Below are 22720 nucleotides of genomic sequence, written 5' to 3'. Positions count from 1 at the left end.
CGTTCTGTATCGTCTGCAGTCTCTTGAGGAGATGCGCGGTGATTCCTGCACAGAATGTGGTGACCAAGGCCAGTGTGACGGAGGTTCTTTCTCTGTGAAGGAACAGCTTTCTGTCGGTAGTTCTGTGTTTTCAGTTTGCTAGCATCTCTGTTTGAGTGGCCTTTTTTAAGTGAGTAAATAAACATTTGTCTTCCTTTGTCTTTGTGCATGTCCCTGTCTACATGTTCTGAGTTTACCAAGTGCTCAAACATTAACGCTTTTGCTTCACCAATCTAGCAAAGGAGTAATTTTAATAAGAACCTTATTAATAAAATATCAATCAAATAAACATTAAATGGACAAGTAAGTACAGAAAATGCAAATATCATTCTGTGGTCATCACACCTAAGGGGCTGCTGGGGATTGAGGCTGATGATTATTTTCTAGGGGGCTGCCTGGTTCTTCTTGGGAGGCTCCCCAATGCAAGGGGACACTCCCATTCCGGTGTCGATGTGAAAGTGAGGTGGTGCCAGTCCAGACTTGGTCTGGCCAAAACCCTCTATGACTTCTACCTGGCCCCCTGGGTGAACTACTTCCCAGTACTGTGGGCACCCTACTGCATGGTAGAGCCTCTCCTTCACCCGGCGGGCTTGTAGGAGGCCAGAACGAGGAGATGAACGTGGGCTTAGTGCTTTTTCCACCAGGGTGCAGAACAGCTGGCGGTAGTCTTCTAGTGGCAGCCCGTGGATCTGCTGCGCAACCTCACAGCATGCCTTCTCTTGTCGTGGGCGCTTCTGCCTCTTCGTGGCAGTCGCCGGACTGGCTTTACATACCCCCTAAGGACACAAATAGAGAGTGCTTGTTTACATTGACACAAAATCTAATCACTATCCCATGTATCATGACAATTTGTGGCAGGACAGGAGGTGAGGATTGTGCTTGATTTCCATTACTACACAAATCTACAGCAATCTATGTGGATTCAACTACAAAAGGCCAACAAAAGAAAGCCCCCACAGTCCTTGAAAGAGCCTTGAACGTCCAAACTACGCCTCTTTGCTGCTCAGCAGTCAGCTAAGTGATCTTTGTTTTCGGCACTTCCTTTTAGTCTTCCTTTTTTTACTACCAGTATAAACCAACACGTTTTTCCCTGGGGGTCTGTAATTTTGTAATTTCTGTCAGTTATCCCTCTCTGAGTATATTGTGTTTTAGGTGTGCATCAAGTAGTGGAGTGGGTGTTCATGTGAGACTGTCACTTTACTAAGCTAAATTTACTTTCCAACATGTGACAGTGCAAAGCGGACAAGAGGGATACACCTCCTGGATCTGATCCATTTGAAGTATTGATATGAGCATTCTGGCCAGCCCTTGAAGAGGGGCGTAGCTTGGGGGGTGTTGGAGGTATGACAACCCTCAAATAAATGCATTCTTGGCTTGGTAGTTGGGTCCGTGGCTCTGAGTTGGGTCTGCTATTTTTGGTTTTTCTTGTCCTGGGCCAAGAATGAAAGACAAATTAGTGCATTTGATCTAAACGAGAGAGACAGAGAGAGAGAGAGACAGAGATAACCATCTGGTAGCTGAATTTCAAAATGTTAAACCAGATAACCTGAAATCAATACTAGCTTCCCCGCTTGTCCAAATTGTGGGATCCTAGGCACATATCAGTATGTGCGCTTTACAAGCAGCTCTTATGTTTGATTTTAAATAAACAAGAAGGGATACAGCATTAAAAAAAACACCTTAAGAGGGAGGCGGGCTTTAGATGCTGAGAAAATAAAAACGTCCAGGCTTACTTAAATTGAGGGTGCCGTTCCTCTCTTCTCCAAAAGCATAAAGAGGGAAGACGGGCAACTCAATAAATGGTGACTGGTGAGCAGGAGTAGTGTACATGCAGGGAATTTACCACGGGACAGACACCAGCTCAAAGCATGCATCAGTGAATGTCCAGCGTTGAAATGTTTTAGACCCAGGAAAGAGAAGTCCGATCTGACCTACATAAGGAAAACTGCAATTCGTGGGCTTCACTGAGGAATCATTGGAAGCTACTCTGTAGGTTTCAGGGAAGACGACGTCAAACATCCAGAAGAAATTGATACAAGTTTCAAATGCCCAATGTATCTCACTCCACATTCTGGCCTCATTGTGAGCCTACTACTTCTATTCAGACAATTTTTCTGGGTGCGCTGCATTAACTGCCCCTTAAATGCTAAATCTGAGGAAGGGTCTTGCATGTTCAGAGGAGGGTTTAATGTTGAAGGAGGCTAAGACAGGGAATCACTGCTGCATCGCATGGAGGCCTGGAACAGCCGGGCCACATTCAGTTTCTCCGGGGCTGTTGCTATCAATCTGACGCCAGCAGGTTCGGATGGGGGCCCAGAGTGGGGATGTATCCATAGGAGGAAATTGGTTGGAGAAAGAGCTACTGCTTCCTACCAACTCTCTGGAGCTCCTGGCTGTAACTATGTAACAATGTACTGAAATAATGTCCTATCTCATGTAAAGCGCTGTGATACCTCCGGGTCTAGCCAGCGCTATGTAAAACTTTTCAAATAAAATACATAAATACAGTCTTTGCAGGGCAATGTCTGGTGGCTGACCGGGTTCATTGTTTGTCCTGTTGAGGAAGAACAACATCTCAATGGTACAATACATCTACCACCTGGGAGGCATGAGGTCCAGGATGCTAGGAGGGTTGACCAAGGATTTCTGGGACTTCTTTCTCAAAAGGGAGATATCTGTCACAGTGAAGTACCTTTGGAGAAAGACAATCGTGATCGTAGACTGGGGCTCTCTCTCCCTCAGGAGCTTCAAGCATCTGGAAGCTGGATATATTTGTGTCTGCAGTGATCATAGACAGATGGGAAACATATTCCCAGAACCTCAGGTACCTGCAGGCATTGACTGTGGATGTATTCCTCCAGGATTAGGAAATGGGCCTGAACTACACCTTTTCTCCTTTTCTAATGATTCCTCTGTTTGGTTGCTCAAGTCAGGAGGCAGAGGGCGGAGTGTGTGTTGAATACACTGATTTTGAGGTTTCAAGTGAGTCTTTCAGTTCTTTTGCAACTTTCTTACAATTTCAAATGCCCGTACCCCATTTTTAGACCTGTTTCTTTGGTCCAACAGTGGAGATTCAGCTGATGATCAGGGACAATCTTCTGTGACTGATGGCTCGCTGGCTCTCTAGAGTCACTGGCTAGTCCTGGGACTTTTGGAGCAGGCTGCCTTTTAGTGGAGCCGGCTCCCTTCTTTTTGGAACGTAGCCTTGGCTACATGGCATAGTTGGTGTCCTGAGAGAATTATCGATCCTCTGGGGTAGAGAATTACAAATATAAACAGAATTCGCTATGAATGGGAAAGTATATAATTTGATGGCACTCCTAACTTTTAGTCATATGGGTCGGTCATTCTCTAGACAGTGAGAACCTCTTTGTGTGATACCTTTGATGAGCGTAGGTTTGTTAAACCTCCTCAATGTATTGTCAACTATGGGATGTTAACAAGGTATTGTCCCTGTGCCAGGAGAGGATTGATAACAACAGTTTGTGTCAAAAGGAACTCTCTACTAAGCTTACTTAGGGGCATATTATCAACGGCCAGCGATACTTATCGCTGGCCGTTCTGTGCTTGAGAATTGCTATTTCCGGCAATCGCAGATAATTATCACCATGCTAGCGCTGTATTAACAACGCATAGCGCAATGGCGATAATTGTTCCTGCGATAGCGTTGTTTTCCATGGAACATCGTTGGAAAACCAGCGATGTTCCATGGAAAACGGCGATAACCTTGCTGATACGACCCTGTGGTCGTATCAGCATAATCCACCCCCATTATTAGGGATAGGTAAGTCAGCATTTTTGCAGACGTTAGTTTTTGGCGAAAACCGCGGTTTTCGCCAAAAACTAACGTCTGCAAAAATGCCTGGGCCTCCTTGTAAATATCACGATGTGCACATCAGCGATATTTACAAGGTTGTTCTGCCCAGTGATACCCACTTTGCATCTCATTAGAGATGCAAAGTGAGGCATCGGGTAAAAGGGTGCTAACATGCGCTAATGCATGTTATCACGCTCTTGTTAATAGGGCGAAAACATTATCTCCGCTTTTTTGGCTTTTAAAGCCAAAAAAGCAAAGATAAGGCCCTTGATAATATGCCCCTAAGTTATTTTGTATACTTTCATGTAGAAGAGTGTCTGATGTACGAGCACTGGATTTGATTGAAAGGCTGTTTATCCCATGGAGCAACATTCACTGTCTCTAGGAGACCAAAGCCACAATGAATACTCAGCTTTCCCAGAACATCCCAAATTATGTGTGGTCAGGTGTCTGAAACAGTATAAATTGTTTACCAAGGACTCGAGGCCGAGCTCTGATTCCCAGACAGCCATTTCTTTTAGAAAGTCTGCAAGTCTTACACAGCTTTGGATCATTTGGGGTTGGTGGGCCCTGTCTGAGCAGGTTTTGATACTTTTCGTTTTTGAGTGTGCTTTGCACGATGCGCCATGGTCTCTAGAGATTTTCTGCAGAGTCGTTGATTGGGAAGTCAAGATTTAAACAGTCCTACAGTAAGACACAACTGGATTTTGATCTTTGGAAGAAGAGAAGCTTTAAAATAGCATAATCACAGCCTCTGGTTCTGCCATAGGATGTAAAATTTCCTAGGTAATGCAAAGGAAAATTACACTTCCATTAAGGACATGGAGGCGAGGATTGTCCTACCCTCAGCTTCCTTTACCGTATAATGCCATCCACCCTTCCGTGTAACTTGATATCTAATTAAGCTGTTTGATTGTGTTAGTTCTGTAATCGATTAAGACGTTAACGAATAGTGTGTACGCATTGAGTTTTGAGCTCCCCAAGCCATTCTTCCTTCCTAATAGGAATTACCAGAAACAAAAGTGAGAATTCTGTGAGAAAATCGAAAGTTGGGATTCCCTTTGGTGCATATGGAATAGCATTGCGAAAAAGTGGTGTTTGGACATTCAGAGCTCGTGGGTGTCTCACTGGTGATGTCATTTTTTTTATTTTCATCTCAAAGGGGTTTCTGGTTGATGTGTTCTATCTTGATAACAAATGCTGGGGTGCTGACCTCTATTTTGAGCAGATAAGACAGTCAAACATAATCCTCACTCTGTGCCCTTGATAGCACTGTAACTTCATGTTAGCTAGTACATTTCAAATTTAAATGACAAAGCACTTACAAGAATGAATACACAACAGTGATCCTGAAACAGTCAACACTGCAGCTTAGCATGTACATTTCAGTATAGATCTAACAACAGTGGGCATGGATATACATAAGCAAGGACTGGGTATCAAAATGCATGAGAGTGCCGCAATGAACCTTTACATTCATGGACATCAGGAAAAAAGCTGTGTCAGATATACCAAATATTCAAGTATATATAGTGCATAATTATACTTGAGTGTGTGTGTGTGGGGGGGGAGGTCACTGCAGCAACCTTTGGTCATGCCCGCTCTCTATACTGAAATCTCTCTTTCCGCATGATCCCCCGTCATGCCGTCCATGGTTCATATCTTGGCCATTTCACATCGGACTATTTACTTATCTGGTACATAGAACAAATTGAGAGCTTTGTTATCAGGAATGCTCTTACACGATTAACATCAATAATGTACATCAAATAGTTTAAACAATTCTCTGAGGTGGCATAGTCGATAAAAGAATGATGGGTTGGAATGCTACCACGAGCGATTGCCAGTGGTTAGAAAAAGTGCATGCATTCCTCCCATCACCTTCTGCATGTGTGACATTATGCAGTAAGTGGCCAAGGATATGCCCAGACTTGAGTCCCCTGCTCACTGTGCCACTGGAACCAAGCTGCAGCTGCCTGAAGAGGCCCATTCAGGCTGAAATTGGTAATGGGTTGCTTGTGTTCTGGTTCAGAGAGGAGGTGGCTTGGTAGTTCGGGCTGGACTATTCGTATTGCGCCAGGACCAAGGCTGATTTGAATATGGCTGAGTTAAATCTGAGGTGGCATAGTAGGCAAAAGAATAGTGGTTTGAAATGCTACCCTGCACAATTGCCAGTGGTTAGACAAATTCCAAGTTTTCCTCCCATCACTTTTTGTGTGCATGAGGTTTTGCATTTCAAACATAATGTACCTTCCATGGAGGTTTTTTTCAGGCGAATGTTTTTTAAGAAATGTTGCTTTGTCTTTTCTTAATTCACAGTTTTTTCCATTGATTTTTTTAATGATATACTACTGGACACAGCTAAAATCAGCTCTGCATGACTTCTGGCCAATTAGGCTCAAAAGGCTATGGGTGTAGGGTGTGGCCTCAAACCATGTTATCCACCCTGCCCCTACCGTCCGCTATGTATGGCCTTTGGCCAAGAGCTATGGATTTTGAATGAATGGTACGGCTACTGCTAATACCCAGCACTCAGCCCCGAAACCACGGAATCCATGATCATTGTGTTTGGCCATTTGCAGAAGGCTCTCATGTGCAGTTGACTCTTGGCACAAGTGTCACCACTAAAAAAAAGAAACAATTGATGGACGGAATGCTGGACAATGCAAACATTCACCCCCAGTCACAAGGATCTGGGTTTAATCCATCATTCTTTTGCTCACCACACAACCCTAGTTTGGACCCAGCCATATGCAAATCAGTCTTGACCCTATTCCTTGTGGGAACAGTCCAGCCTGAACTGCCAAGCCAGGTCCTTCCTGGACCGGAAACAAGCATCCTGGGACCGGTTTTAGGACCTGGCTTGGCAGTTCGGGCTGGACTGTTTCCATGAAGCACAGGGTCAAGACTGATTTGCATATGGCCAGGTCTAAACTGGGGTGGCATGGTGAGCCAAAGAATGATGGATTTAACCCAAAACTCTTACTGGGGTGAATGTTTTGATTTGTTCTGCATTCTGTCCATCAATTGTGTGTCTTTTGCTTTCTCGCCCTAAGTGCGTAAGGTATGCCCAGACATGGGCCCCTTGCTGACTTTGGATTCAAGCTAGCCTGGCTGATGAGGGCTGTTAGCCCGAAACCGGTCCCAGGATGCTTGTTTGCGGTTCAGGGAAGACCTGGCTTGGCAGTTTGGGCTGGACTGTTCCAATGAGGCACAGGGTCAAGACTGATTTGCATATTGATGGGTCTGAACTGAGGTGGCGAAGTGAGCTAAAGAACGATGATGGATTCAACCCAGATCTGTGACTGGGGGTGAGTGTCTGAAAAGTTTCAGCACTCCGTCCATCATCTCCTTGTGTTTGAAGTGTCACCACTAGTCACACTAGTATTTTGTTCACAGAACTCTCTGTACACACCTGCCAGACTTGGACAAGTGTGGCCTCTGATAACACCTTGCATCCAGTCCCATGTTGCCTAAAACTGTAGCACATGATATTCAGTAGAAGGTCATACCCAACAAATTCTGCAGCATGGTGTCTGGGTGAAGATTCATATTTTATAAAGGTAAAAAGTATGAGAAGAAAAGGAAAGACAGAAAAAGCTTTTTATTCAGCCCGAATTCGCATTTGTAAAATTAACTTGATTTTATAAGACATGGACTATTAACTTACTAAAGAAGTCATGGGTGTTCATGCAAAGGAGCTCAGCGCTGCACCTGGCCCTAATAATGGTTAGTAAACTGATACCTTGTTTTGTGTTGCGTCGCAAAGCTTTAGCAAATGACGGCCAGGATTTTTTTTTTCAGAAGCTCAATAACAAACAAGCATTCACAAATCCAATTTTTTTCTCACCTTTGGGGCTTACAGGCTTTGCTAATGGTTTTAGCCATGTTGTACAGTACCCTATATGGTGTGTAGTATGCTAAAAGAGATAAAAACAGCATATGACATAGCCAGTCACATCTTTTGTAGGCATGCACAACAAGCATATGCGTGCCTACAAAATTACATAGCAATTTTTTTGTTTACGAATTCGAGTTGGAGATCAGTAAACAAAAAGTAAAGCACAGTTACTCAAGCGGATAGGGGAAGCTACACAGAAGGCGCGGGCAAGATATGTGGGGAGCTGGCAGAAGCAACACGGGGTGTAGGTGACGGGAAGCAACATGGAGGGTATCGGTGAGAGGAAGCGAAACAGAGGGCTGGGGTGGGGGAAGTAACACAGGGGTGTGGATTGGGGGAAGTAACACAGGGGTGCAGGTGAGAAAGCAAAAGGAGGGAGTACAACGTGGAGCATACAGATGAGAGCACGTTGAATGGGGGAGAGGAAAAGCAAACAGACAAAAGAGCAACATGTAGCTGGGCGGGATATGTAAACAAGTAAGAAAACACAGAGTTGGGGAGAAGCACACAAGGGTGAACGCATCATGGAAGAGGTGGTGAGAAGCACACGGACAGAGAAAGAGCAACACGATCACGGCAGATTAGAAGAAGTACGCGAGCGAGACAACTGGAAAACACCTGCAATCTTGTGGAGCGCTTAAACCAAAAAAAAGTAGCACCTGAAAAATGAGCAGTGGAAGGACATAAGTAATGTGACCATGATCCAGGAGAGGGACAAGCACAAAAAGAGGAAGTAAAGCCCCCACTAGCTAACAAGTAAGAACCCAATCAAAGGTGGGAGTGATCTATGCCTACTGTAAGCAGACAATACATCTCGCAACAGACAGCTCATGCACTCTATAGTAAGCAAGACCTAAAAACTGGAAAGCTAAACTTTGAGGTTTCTATTAAAAAAGGATGCTTCTTAGCTGAGAGAGGGTTAAAAACAAATTTTAGAGGCACTCTGTATTGTGTCTCAACTGCCTACAGCTAGTTCTTCAAAGTAGTCAGTCAGAAATGTTGCAGTGGGTACCAGAGTTCTGTAGGTTGGCAAAGGTTTTCTGATGAACACTGGCCAACAGGGTAGCAGATACTGGTTCACCACTTCTTCTAGTGCTCTTGGGCTCTGTGAGTGCGCCTCTGTAGACTTGAGGTGGTCAGATTGGAGTGAGGCGGATTAGAGTGGGGCAGACTGTTTTGGATTGGAGTGGGGCGTATTGGAGTCTGGGCAGACTGGAATAGGGCAGATTGGAGTGGGGCGTAATGGAGTGGACATATTGTTTTGGATTGGAGTAGGGCAGATTGGAGTGAGGTGGAATAGAATGGGGCAGATTGGAGTGAGCAGATTTGGGTGGATTGGATTGGTGTGGGGTGGAATGGATTGGAGTAGGGTGAATAGGGATTGAGTGGGTGGATTGGGATGAGGTGGATTGGAGTGGGGTAAATTGGAGTAGGGCATTTTCAAGTGGGGCAGATTGGAGTGGGGCAGATTATTTGGATTAAAGTAGGGCTGAATAATTTGGATTGGAGTGGGGCAGATTGGAGTTGGGTGGGTTAGAGTGGAGCAGACTACTTTGGATTGGAGTGGGGCAGATTGTCTTGGTTTGGAGTGGGGCAGATTGGAGTGGGGTAGATTGTTTTGGATTGGGGCAGATTGGAGTGGGGTGGATTGAAATGAGCAGATTGTTTTGGATTGGAGCGGGGCAGATTGGAGTGAGGTGAATTAGAGTGGGGCAGATTGGAGTGGGCATATTGCTTTGAATTGGAGTGGGATGGATTGGAGTGGGGCAGATTGTTTTGGATTGAAATAGGGCAGCTAGAAGTGGGGCAGATTGTTTTGGATTGGAGTGGGGAAGACTGAAGTGGGGCAGATTGTTTTGAATTGAGTGGGGCAGATTGTTTTGGATTGGAGTGGGCAGCTTGTTTTCAATTGGAGTGGGGCAGATTGGCGTGGGGCCGATTGGAGTGGGGCAGATTGTTTTGGATTTGAGTTGGCAGACTGTTTTGGACTGGAGTGGGGCAGCTTGTTTTGGATTGAGTGGGGCAGATTGTTTCGGATTGGAAGGGCGAATTGGAGTGGGGCAGATTGAAGTGGGGTGGGTTGGGAGGATTGGAGTGTTGTGGATTGTAGTGGATTGGATTGGGGTGAGTGGTTTGGATTGGAGTGGGAAGGATTGGATTGGTCTGGGGTGGCGAGGATTGAGTGGGGTGGATTGGTGTGGGGTGAGGTGGGGTGGGGTGGATTGGCGTGGATTGGAGTCGGGTGGATTGGGGTGTACTGCATGATTATGTGTTAAAGCATAAGAAACAATGTTGCTTTGCAATAACATAATCCTCATATTTTGAGAACAGCGCCCACAAGCAAAAACAAAAGAAAACATGAATGCAAAGTGAGAAAAGAAGGCGTGGCAAAATAATAGAACGTTAACTATAGAAAATAAATCCTTGTCATTTTGTTTATCCTGCTAGGCACATTTTTGCCAGTCACACGCCTTCTGTTTGCAGGGCACTAAAAATTAAAAAAAGAAACAAGCATTGGCATAGCCAATAGGTCTCGCCTTTGGTACCTTATAAGTGTTTAGTTATGCAGCACAATATCCTTTGTGCAACAACATCAACTGTTGCATGGCTAACCACTTATAAGGTCCCAAAGGTGAGACCTATTGGCTATGCCAATGCTTGTTTCTGTTACAAGGACACCAGCAATACTTATCACAAGAACTGCAAAGTGCCAAAGGTTCTCCCTGCTTAACTACCAAAAATATAAAGATGGAACTATATTGATGGTTGGAAAATATTAATTTTAATACTACAGACTTAGGGCATCCCCGAACACAAAATGGAAAGAAAATATATATTTCCTGAAATGTTCAAGCGTGTCTATCGGGCATAATGTGATGTAGAGCGAAGCAGAAGGCAAGGTGGCTAATGTCTTAAATATGGTTCTCCAACACCAGAGGGCCTCCTCGCTGGTGAACAGTACAAGAAGACAGTCACTCATGTACAGAGTGCCAGTTAAAAGCTGAGACCTACAGTGTGCCCTATCACTGTAATGAAGTAATCTCCCTCCTCCACACTTCGTGAGCTACATAAAGGCTGGCACACGCAGTATCCCCTTCAGCCCTTTTCAACATGGGGGAATCACCCAAGCAGGACTCCTGTATACAATGCGTTTTAACAGTGTTACTGTCACGAAAAGGTGAATTTCATCGCTGAATTAAAGGTGGGAATATGACTTTTCTTGATGTGTTTTTAACTGTGACTTCTGCAGCAGAACAACAAAGCTGTGTGAGCTACTTTCGAGACAACGTATGATGGATTCATTCAGTCCATCGCCAATTAGTGAACGCTGCACATTTCTTTAGTGCATGGCAAAGGTTTTTTTTTTATAGGAACAGTAGGTGTTGGAGGGTGAGTTCACTTTTAAACACCCGCTTGTACTACTTTATAAAACGTCTAAACTGGAACCCCACTTTGTCCTTGAGGGTAGGGCATATCCTCTTCTGGGTCTAAGTGCCCACCTACCACCTTAAAAGGTATTAAGCTACAAGTTCACACACATGCGCAATGTGCGAAAGGCCAGACTTGGAGGTCATTGGTGCTGAAGGTTCAGTGGAACGGGGGCCATGTTCTGACAGGTGGGGAGGAAGCACAGCACGTCATTTATGACTGTTTTTTACTACTTACCGTTGGCAGGGGAGGTCATTGTGTGTTTTTTTCATGCTTGGCAAAGCACCCGTACAAGCCCGCAGGATAAAGGCCCCAGTCATTTATCACTCACCCTTTACACACAAAAACTCTCTCTTCCTCCCATCCTCAATGCCGGGTAGAAACCACTGGCGGTAGGGCTGGGTGGGAGTGGGCGTGGCTATGACTGAGGAGTGGGCTTGTGACCGAGGGAATACAATGAGGGCTGGCCAGGGTACAGAGTACAGCAGCCTCCTGGGCGGGGACCAGGTGGGAGTGGGCGTGGGTATAAGCTTGTGACCGAAGGAATAAAGTGAGGGCCGGCAGGCACTGAGCACAGCAGCCTCCTGGGCGGGGCACAGGTGGGAGTGGCTATAACTCTGTGGAGTGGGCTCGTGACCGAGGGAATAAAATGAGGGGACCTGGGTACAGAGTACAGAAGCCTCCTGGGTGGGGACCAGGTGGGAGTGGACGTGGGTATAACTGAGGAGCGGGATTGTGACCGAGGGAATAAAGTGAGGGGCGGCCAGGGATGAGAGTCGGTAAACAGCAAGGCCACACATTGTTTTTATTAGTAGACTTTAATTTGCTTCCTTGTGGCCTGTCAGAAGCACGATTAATGAGTCTACACCCAGACAAGCATGCACTGCAAGTCCAGGCTATGCTGAAGGCAGTGATTGCCAGACCCTTGCCAAGCAGTGCACTGCTGCCGTCAGTGGGATAGGGGAGGAGGGCGTGTCTGCACCTTGGGAATGCACGTGTTTGAGAAAGGGGATTCGCAAGGCGCTGTAAAGGATGACATCAGAGGAGGTGGGGCAGCGGCTGCCACAGATTCACTCGGAGGGGGGGGGAGTGCCTTAATTCACACCAACCTGGAAATGCAAATGAAGGCCGAGGTGAGGGTGAAGGGGCGATGCACGCCTGCACTCCGCGTCACAATCTTTACGAGCCAACCATACACAGCTGCCTGCAGACACTCCAGAACCATACCAACGGTGAAGAAAGCGCTACAATGCCAATACTCGTAGTAAACAATGCTTTTATTAGTAGACTTTAATTTTCTTCCTTGTGGCCTGTCAGAAGAACGATTAATGAGTCTACACCCAGACAAGCATGCACTGCAAGTCCAGGCTATGCTGAAGGCATTGATTGCCGGACCCTTGCCATGCAGTGCACTGCTGCCGTCAGTGGGATAGGGGAGGAGGGCACGTCTGCACCTTGGGAATGCACACGCTTGAGAAAGGGGATTCGCAAGGCGCTGTAAAGGATGACGTCAGAGGAGGTGGGTCAGCAGCTGCCACAGATTCTCTCGGAGAGGGTGGGGAGTGCCTTAATTCACACCAACCTGGAAATGCAAATGAAGGCCGGTGAGTGTGAAGGGGCGATGCGCGCCTGCACTCCGCGTCACAATCTCTACGAGCCAACTATACACAGCTGCCTGCAGAAACCCCAGAACCGTACCAACGGTGAAGAAAGCGCTACAATGCCTATACTCGTAGTAAACAAGCATTGTCGGCACGCGCGCAAGCGGGCGCGAGACGGAATCTGTGGTGGGGGAGGAGCATGCTTAATGAGGAAGAGAGGGGGGGCGGGTTGTGTGTGTAGAGTTAATGAGCCATGACGAGCAGTTGGCGGCTGCACGCGTGCACGCTCGCGTGAACGCAAGCGTAAGGCCAGCAAAAGCCTCTGGCAAAACTTTGAAAAGCACACTTACTAAATGCCTCGCAGAGTAGCGCATGCGCTGGCTCAGACGAGACCTAAAAAGGGTGTTAATGGCCCTGGTCCTCATTATCAGCCCAAGACATATTCTGGGTCAGGGTTTTTTAATATAGTCTTAGAGCCCGCCATAGCGAGCTCTACCGGCCATTAAAGGCCCCCGTTAGAAGACCGGAGCACCCCAGTGTTTCCAATGGATCTCCCAACATTCCAATGTTCTAATATCTGTTTTTTCTCTCTTCAGTGAGTATCAGTCGGCAGACAAGATGCCATTCTATTAATAAACCAAAGTATATCAGAGTTGACTTACTATGGGCACTGTGCAAAACTGACAAACCCCCAGGAGAAATTAATGAGAAAGAAAATTAAGGAAAGCACTCCGGAACTGTGAGACTTGGAAATGGTTAGGATGCTTCAGTCTCAAAAACAGACAATTTTTAGAACGCATGCCTTTCTTTCCATTTTAGAACTGCTCCATTTCAGCCTTTGGCAACAGCCACTGGTACCAGCAATTGCCCTATTTTCAAGAACTGTCTTGCACCCGTCTAGGCACCATTCATAAGCATGATAAATGTATACAGAGACCCTGGTTTTGGCACCCTGGCTGTACATTTGCTATTTTGAATGTATATTTAACGTTTCATAATCATCACAGTGTAGTGCAGAAGTGTAGTACAGCTGGTAGAGTGCTAAATATCTACTGCCTGTGCTCTGCACTGCAGAGCATAATACTGACACAGGAGCATCGATATAAGCAGAATAACTTAGGGCATTAAGAGCAGAATATGCATTACGCTTCAGCTGGACTGTTTAATAATAACCTATAAAATAAGTCAATGAAAGCTGTTCATGTGCACTTAACGACCAAGCCAGACAAACATTTTAAAATGTGCTTATATTTAGTGCAGAGCTTTCGGCTAAGTTCTGGCCAAATATGAAACATTTTCCTAAATTCGTTACAGGAATGAAACCGAAAGAAACCACACAGTCTATAGATTTTACAAACACAATCATTCATGGACATGTCAGAGGACAGAAGCTAGTGAATGGCTTGCTCAAACAACATATTAGGAAACGATACACTGGTACAAACTCAACAACTTCACTATCAACAAGTACAAAATATTTTCGATACCATGCATAAAGAGTACTCACCAGGATGCAAGAGCTTCAGTTCTTGGTGGGTTTATTGTTTTGAAAGGGGTACTGTGACAAAATACACTATGGCCGATGCAAAGGCAACTTAATTGTCGTACAATGCTTCACGGGTAGACCTTATTAGCCCTGAGTTAAGATGTGAATCTTTAGGTTTCCTTGTGAAAGGCGAGTAGAAATCTGTAATTGTTATGCAAGTTGATGCAAACGATAAAACTTTGAAAATGTCAATAAAAGAGTTTTTAAAAAGTCTGCTCCATTACTCATAGTTTGGTGGATTGGCAAAACCAAACTGAGTGCCTCGGCATTCCTCATGAGGTGTTACTTCAGCACCTTTCCTGGGATTGTGAGCACTTTACAAAAAAGTTTCAGAGTGTGGCACACTCACAAGAGCAACAAGAAGGGAAGGTTTGTGTGAGGGGTGTTTGTGTGGGTTACAGTTCTACCACGTCACACACACATTACCCTTCTGGCATTGACTACTTTGTAAGAGAATCCTGTGTTTGCTGTACATAAGTTTTATAAAATAGAAGAAAAAAAAAGAATATATGAAAAAGGTTTAAAATGGTGTAAAAGTACCTGTTGCAAAACATTAAATAAAATCAGTTAAGCCTGCCTTAAAGATGGCGCTGGAAGACCAAACACTTTGGCAGAAATCTTAAAAACTACATTTTCAAATCCATGGTTTTCGCCTAATAACTAAAATCTTTGTAGTTCTAAATCTGGAATTATGGAGATACCGCTTCTATAATAATGCAACCCATTTGTTTTGTCCAAATAACTCCAGCATTCATTTGCAGGTATAGTTTACGACGATGGCAACCACCATGCTGAAACATGGTAGAAGGAATATGTTAATGCAAAAAGCACAGGTCCAAGGTGAGATAACCCCCCAAAACAATCTAGCCAGCTACACTAATTCCAGAGCTATATATAGTCCATGTGTTTCCCCCTCTTTATTAATTTTAGAGATCAGTGGTTCGGCTTACGGCAGTGCGCAAAGTTCTATCTACACAAATAAGAACACTGCGCGGTCATGGATGCAAGTTGCATCTTCATCTGAAGCATGACATCCTCAAAACCTGAACATGTGACATTTAAATAGCCAGTGTTAGAAACAGGTTTAACCCCTTCGGTGCTCATGACGGAACGGTTCCGTCATGAGCCACGGTTGAGCTGTGCTCATGACGGAACCGTTCCGTCATGACCACGCCCGCGCAAGATTCCGTCAGCACAGCGGCGGAATCTGCGCAGCATGGAAGGGGTTAAGTTTACGGACCAATTGAGCAGAAATGACCACTGGTATCCTTCACTTCAGAAATATTAGAAACAGAATACTTATAAGAGGAAAGTGAAGGCTCAAGCAAACTTTGGCACCAAGTAAATAAATAACGAAGGGTTCAATGTGTATCTGCCATCGAGTGTGCATTTACAGCACTTTAAGCTGTGTACCAAGTAGCTGCTCTAGAGATAATCAGGAAAAGGAGTATTTGTCCAAGAGCCCACAGAAATGTCCATTGCTCATATGCAGCTCGTATTATCTCATCAGGGAGGGCGGTTGCCTGCAAGCTGTGCCAATGAGCAACAAGACAGAAGCCAACTGGAAATGAGGAACTAGGGAAGTTTCCCAACTTGTACTTTCCACAATGAATGGCAAAGACCAATTCAACATAAATCCTCATATCACACACACACATTGCGTTGTTGACCCCCTAAGAAACATGTCTAGAGAGGAAAGCTAGGATTGATGTTATCCAAAATGTGATATCTGAGGCATATATTAAAATAAATACAATACGAAGTGTGGAAGTCTAGAAATCGCCATAAAAATGAGATATGTGTGTTTGATAGAAGTGGAGGGTAGGTGGAATCAAGAAAATGTGGCTACAAAACAAATATAGGTGAACCCCAGTGTGTGACACACTACCGGTACATTTTCCCTAAAATGCAAAGTTTACTGGTGAATCACGTGCAGATTAGACAATTCTGTTTGAAAATCAAAACATACGCATAACTTTCGATAGAAATACAAAGTACATAATTGTTTATTTTTAGGATTATAAAAGGTAATAATGTCAATGTACTCATGGCTGTGTTTAAACAATCCTAAAACAGATCAGCAAATGTGCTCAAAGACTAACTGCAGTAAAGAGTCAAAGTGTCTTACAAAAATACATGGGTGAAGTAGTCTTCCTGGAGGAACACAAGAAGCACAAGGAGTAAATAACAACAACAAAAAAACATTCAAATGGGGCACCAAAATAAAAACAAGTTCATGCAGGAAGAAACAAATCAAATATTCTAGGTATCCTGTAGGCAAGATTAAAAGCAAAGAAAAAAATGCAAACAGGAGAGTTGACAATTGCCAAAATAACAAAAAAAAAGAAATCTGAGGCAAGCCTAAGATTGTGAGACTATGTAATTTTGAGGAGATACAATGCTCAATATTAACATATCTTAAGGTAAAAACATTATGGTCTAAATTTGATATGAGATGTCCAGGCCTTGAAAACACGTCCCTTATTCCTGTATGGAGCCAGAAACACTTTTGTAAATAAAAAACCCACACCGTGTACACACCCCTTTCAGGACTCAGTCTCCGAATATCTTCAAAAAGGAAACAGCAATTATCCATATGGATAAAGCATTTTTCTTGGGCTCCACAGACTCCTCTGGTGGTTTTGCCAGTGAGGCACTGCCAATACAACGAGTATACATCAGGGGTCATGCTGGTTTCTCCGCCCTCTTCACCTAACAGCCGATCTTAAGGAGTGCGTCACTTGTGGAGTACGAGTTATTACAAACGGCCTTCAGTCCACCTGAAATGGCCACTACCCCTTTTAACTTCTTTGAAGCCCTCCTTAACATCTGGATTTGTCCTACTCGTTTAGAAACCCACTCCAGACATGCGTCTCTTGATAAAGTTACAGCCCATCTAATTTTCGAAGAAGATTAAATAATGTTCTGCCGATGCCAGCCCATTCAAAGCCTCATACACACAGTGCACAGAACTATGATATGAACAAGTTGTAATTTTCCCCATCCGAATCTTGGTGATCTGCAACAACACTTCACATGTTTATATCTAGAATGTTCAAGAAACAAAAGGGTGGTGGCACCCTTTCACTCCTTGCCACGTCCCTCCAGAGTTGTCTATAAAGGCAATGCAGCACACTTGAGAAACACCCCTGCTTCAGAAGGTTTATTGAAATTTTCTTATTTCCATTCTAGCTGTGAAATAATATAGCCTTATAGCCCGCTGTAGCGGGCTATACCGGCTGTTAAAGGCCCGCTGCAGCGTTAAAGGCCCGAGCTGAAGGTGAGGGACTTTAACAAAGCAGAGGGACTTTAAAAGCCGGTATAGCTCTGCTACGAAGGGCTATAAGGCTATTAGAACATTCTGCCACTAGAGGGCAGAATGTTATAACAAAACAAAGCCTTCAGGGAGCGCGAGGGGATTGAAATCCCCACAGGCTCCCTGAAGCCTTTGTTCACAGCCACAGCTGTGAACAAAGACACATTGGAATGTTGGTGCTCCGGGCTTATACCAGCCATCATAAGCCCGGAGCGCTCCATTGTTTTCAATGGAGCTCCCAACATTCCAATTTTCTAATAAGACCAAATGTTGGTTATGCATAGTTCGTCCTAAAGAGTTCAAACCAAGAGGGTTGATCAGTGATCTAGCGCAGTCCAAACACTCCATATCGAAACATATTCTGGGACTTAACGATTCCCTTCCTAGCTCTTTAATAAACTCCCATCCCATTTTTCAGAATGCTACTAGCTTAAGAATAAACTTGTTTTTTAACTCACTACTCCGTTCTCCAACATTCGAGACTGAAAGATATTGTAGCAAAAGCGCAATATTCACATCTAGGCCAGGGTAGGTTGGTTTACTTGTAATCATTCTGAAGTAACATTTTATGAGATTCACATGACAACTAATCAAAAGCAAAAATGAGAAAGGACACACGTGCAAGATCAAGCCTTTCATCAAGCTCATTATTTAGCAGTTATTTTCAGCTTGTTTTTTTTAAGGAATGGGTACCACAGATATAATGTAATCATGGAAGATTGGGAGATGTCAGTCAGAGTCTCAGCAGTGTTTGTCCTGTAGCGGTTAAAAATACAAGCCTCTCAACTGGTTCTACAACTGACATTTTAATGTTATGTTATGTTATTAATACTTTTAGAGCGCACGATTACCCTAGGGTGTCCTGGCGCTAAGCACTGATTACCTGAGATAACAAGGATCTAAAACTGGGAAAAGAACCATGTCTTAAGGTTTTTCTTAAAAGAAATAAAATCAGAAGCATTTCTCAAAGTGAGGGGGAGTTCATTCCAGGCCTTGGAGGCACCATACACAAAACTTCTTCCTCCCCAATTAGTTTTCTTAAAAGAGGGAGTTTTCACTAGCTTGGCACCTGTAGACCTAAGAGTTCTGTTGGGTATATACCATGCAAACTTATTTTTGAGGGACTCAGGACCTGTTCCATTCAAGGCCCTAAAAACAATACACAGCGCTTTAAAGCAAGATCTCAAATGAGTAGGGAGCCAGTGCAGTTTCTTTAGTTCACCTCTGACTGAAACAAACCTAGATGTCCCAGTCAACAATCTAGCTGCTGCATTCTGAACTACCTGCAACCTGTTCAGATGTTGTTTTTGCATATTGAGATATAGACTGTTGCAGTAATCAAGACGTGACATTATTAGTGCAGTCACCACCGTCCTCAGACTCCCTTCAGACAGGAAGAACCTAATTTTCCTAATCATTCTGAGAACCAATGACATTTTCCTCTTAAGTCCCAAGGACACTCTTTGTTCTATCTGTTTTTAACAAATTCACCACAAAATTAAAAGAAACGTTTGTAATGTGCAATACTCAAAACTTCAAATGATATTCAAATGTTTCATTGTATGTGCGAAATATATTAATTGACATCCAACATTCAACCAACAAATTAAAATGAAATAATGCAATACATACTACATGAGCAACAGACTTCTATTAAAACTGCATAATCTTCCATCAATAGCTAACCTCCATTAATGTCCTATGGTAGCAGAAGCAGCTGTCCATGCGCTACAACCACCAGACTCAGTGAATGGCAAAGAACACAAGGTTGCTGCAAGCACCCCAGTTCATCTTCAAACTATTTGGCATGTTTCAAAAATAAGAATATACTACAGATGATCAAAAAGCAAGTAAAGGCGCCCTTCACCTGGATTGTTGTATTACTAGGCAGAGGGGCATCAAAATACATGTTAGGCAAAACAGGAACAAAAGACGCCTTAAAGCAGTAAAACTAGCAAACGCACCCAAGGAAACCCCTCTACTGAAAGGGTTAACCTTCAGTACATTTGTCTAAAATTGACATTCTCTCTACAGCCACCATCCCTTTAACTTACCCCCAAAGCCACTTTATGTGGCAAGGAACATCAAATCGGGTATGCTTAGGAGGTGGACAAAGTGTCGGCCAAAAATCTAAAACAAACGATAAAGTACGTGCAAAGCTGCTCATGATCAGACCCCATAGCCAGCAGAAAAGATTTCACTATGAATGTCTAGAATGTCACCCTATCAAAGATCCAATTTATTAACAGGTTTGGATCACACAGGTCAAGCACAAACAAAATCTTGAATTCCAGATTGGACCCCCTCACGAAGAAAAGCGTGGTTCTGATAACTTATTTGAACTAAGAGGAAATACCAGGGAAGGCGAGGTTTCAGAAACAAGACCTTTAAACAATATTTTAAAAAACAGCATGTGTGGTCTCCCCTGCATGCCTTATAATTCTTCTATGTGTTGCCTGTTAGGAAAGTAAACATTTGTGCTGCAATTGTGACAAAAACGTGTCCTGTAGCAAAGGCAGCATAATGGAGCACAGACAGGGCATTGATCGAGAAGTTCCTGCTGCGGAGCGCCCGGGCCCGCTGGGACGCGGCCCTCCATCACACTGTGTTCTCTTTCAATGCACACACAACACGCTTTTAGGGAAAGGCAAGGAAAATCCCATTTACACCTCCCAGCCGGAGCATATTCACTGCAGGGTAAAATTAACACGGGAGCTGTCAAGGGCCGGGTTTGATTGTAGGGGGGGCCGCCGCCCCCCTCCCCCTCCTATAAGGCTACCCAGACGTTGAGCGCGTACACACGTGTACTTGTGTGTGTAATCATTTGGCGACATTGTATACGAGACTCTGCACACAATTTTTCAGATTTTTTATAATAATGAATATTTCCCACTTGAGACTCTGGTGCTAGTTTATGGCCATTACCAACAAGTGAGAATTTATTTAGAGAGCGAAAAAGAACGCAAGGGTTGTGTCAAAGTTGCATGCTGAGCATGAGCTCGGATTCTGGCCTCCAAACACGAATGTTTACAGAATGTAGGTGAAAACCAACAGCCTGCCGTACACAGTTCCTAGGAAAGGACACTTTTAGAAAGCCACGGATATATTTTATTATATTTATATATAGGACACATACCACTAAGATGGCAGCATCCAAGATACTGCATACTTTAAACTAGGAGTGCACTTATCCCAGAGGAGTACCATTCCGATTTAAATTACCAAGTGACTAAACCAACTCATGCCAGGGAGCTGAATAAAGAATGGAGGTTTGACTGACTGAAGCTTTCTTAAAAATCAAGGGAGAGTATAAAGGGAGAGGTGCGTGCGCGGCCGTCGCGCGTCCGCGAAAGTGAAAGTGATCGCGATCAAGCGCGCGGCGAGCGATGCGCTTAATGAGCATGAGGAATGCCATATGGCACCTCTGCTCATATGCACTGCAAGCTGTAGCCGGCGGTAGCATTTTTTGAATCCCTTACTTAAAGTCTCGCCACACCAGCGCAAGCGCTTGGTCAGGCGAGACCTCAATAGTACCTCAATCACGTCAGGAGCAGCGGACGGGCACTGATTAAGTCGAATCAATCAGTGCTTGGTCCCTGCTCCACAGAGAGAAACAGAAATTATGTTAGGCCTGCCTTGACAAATTACGAGGCTGTAAAGAAGAGTGGCAAACAAACCAACAAATGGTAGGCAACGGTTGTTAACAACAGTATCTAGCAAGCGAGATGCATGTGCTAGCGCATGCTCTCGCAGGCTCGACCCTAAAAGTATTTTGTGAAATGCACCATTTTTTCCCAAATGTTCTTGGGGGGTGAACCCCCCCCCCCCCCCCGGCCCCCTTGCGGTCAGGATTGCTCACTGCGCTTGATCACTATGCACCTTATGGGGGCTGGCATGACCAGATTTTCCAGGGTTTCTTTGGGTTCCCAGTCCTGCCCTGGCTAAAATATGTCCAAATCCACCGGACAAAGGCGATTCAGAAGATCACAGTGTTGTGGATCCTTCTTTCAGACAACTTGAATGTGAAAGTTTTTTCAGCTGCCAGAAGGAGTGACCCAACTTAACAGTCAAACAGGAATCTGCATACTTTGCAACAAATAGCTCACAGCCCCCCTTATTACTCGAAATAGATCATTGCACGAGTGAAATTTTACAGTCCTCACCTTCCCTCAGACAACTCTCCCTCTAAAAGGAGTTATTTGTGGAATGTTTCAATGCTGTCCTAGTTGACGGTTTTCATTTATCATCTGGGCATGCAACATCTAAAAGCCTAAACTCTACTGTAATTGTGGCCAGCCCCTCCCTACTCAGGTGCCTAAAAACCTTGTTCCATTTCTCAACTCTTCTCCTGATGTAGCAAATTCAACACATTTTACCAATCAGATCTTGCAGAGCTGGGTCCAGTAAGCTTACCTAGAGACTCCTATCCCTTCTTCCCACCTCCTTGCTTCACCACAGCACACTCCTCCATAAGTGTAGGCGAATGACTCAATTTTTGTATAAAATGTCTAAAATATTTGACTCACTAGCTACCTTTATATCTCCTCCCTCCTTCTTTCTGGTGTTTCGCTCCTCTCAAAAAACCCACATTCTTTTTGATTATGCAATACAGACTGACCTCCAGACTTTGCCTCTCTGCCCCAGTTATACTGAGTGATGGCTACCATGTTTACAAGCACTCATTCCTAAAAGAAGCTCAACCGTCCTGCTACAGATCTAAAGCAGGCACACCATTTGTCAAAAACCCACAATGAACCCAGACATCTTAATCAATTACAGACCTGGTTCTCTCCTTTTCTAAAATACTTGAAAGGTAATGACTATGGCTCCATGCACAACTTCAGTGTCTACAAATGGAGTAGCGTGCTGCTCGCCGAAAATGCACTTTGATGCCTCGTCAGGGGTAGTAAGCGCTATATAAAAAGTCAATTACAATACAATACAAATGGTCAATACAAATTAGCAATCACTCTATTGGGAGAACCAGCTTTCCTCCATTCAAATGCAGCTTCCCCTTTCTGCAATGTTTGAGGTAGTAGAGCAGCACATTCTCCTAGTTATGCAACTGTTG

General features: G+C 44.3%; 1 protein-coding gene across 1 annotated transcript in view; it reads right to left on the bottom strand.

The window, feature by feature from the left end:
• Positions 1-357: 357 nt before the first annotated feature.
• LOC146798626 (uncharacterized) overlaps positions 358-22720 on the bottom strand; it is a 40692-nt gene continuing 18329 nt past the window's right edge. The window contains exons 3-4 of the mRNA XM_085627768.1: positions 7272-7392; positions 358-815 (exon numbers count right to left, since the gene is read on the bottom strand). Of these exons, the coding sequence (XP_085483894.1) occupies positions 423-815; positions 7272-7392 (514 nt within the window). The 3' untranslated portion in view covers positions 358-422. The remainder of the gene's footprint in view (positions 816-7271; positions 7393-22720) is intronic.

The sequence above is a fragment of the Triturus cristatus genome, chromosome 9, assembly GCF_964204655.1.
Source record: "Triturus cristatus chromosome 9, aTriCri1.1, whole genome shotgun sequence".
NCBI classification, from domain to species: Eukaryota; Metazoa; Chordata; class Amphibia; order Caudata; family Salamandridae; genus Triturus; species Triturus cristatus.
The sequence above is the reverse complement of the archived record's forward strand: the minus strand, read 5'-3'. Positions and strand labels throughout refer to the sequence as shown.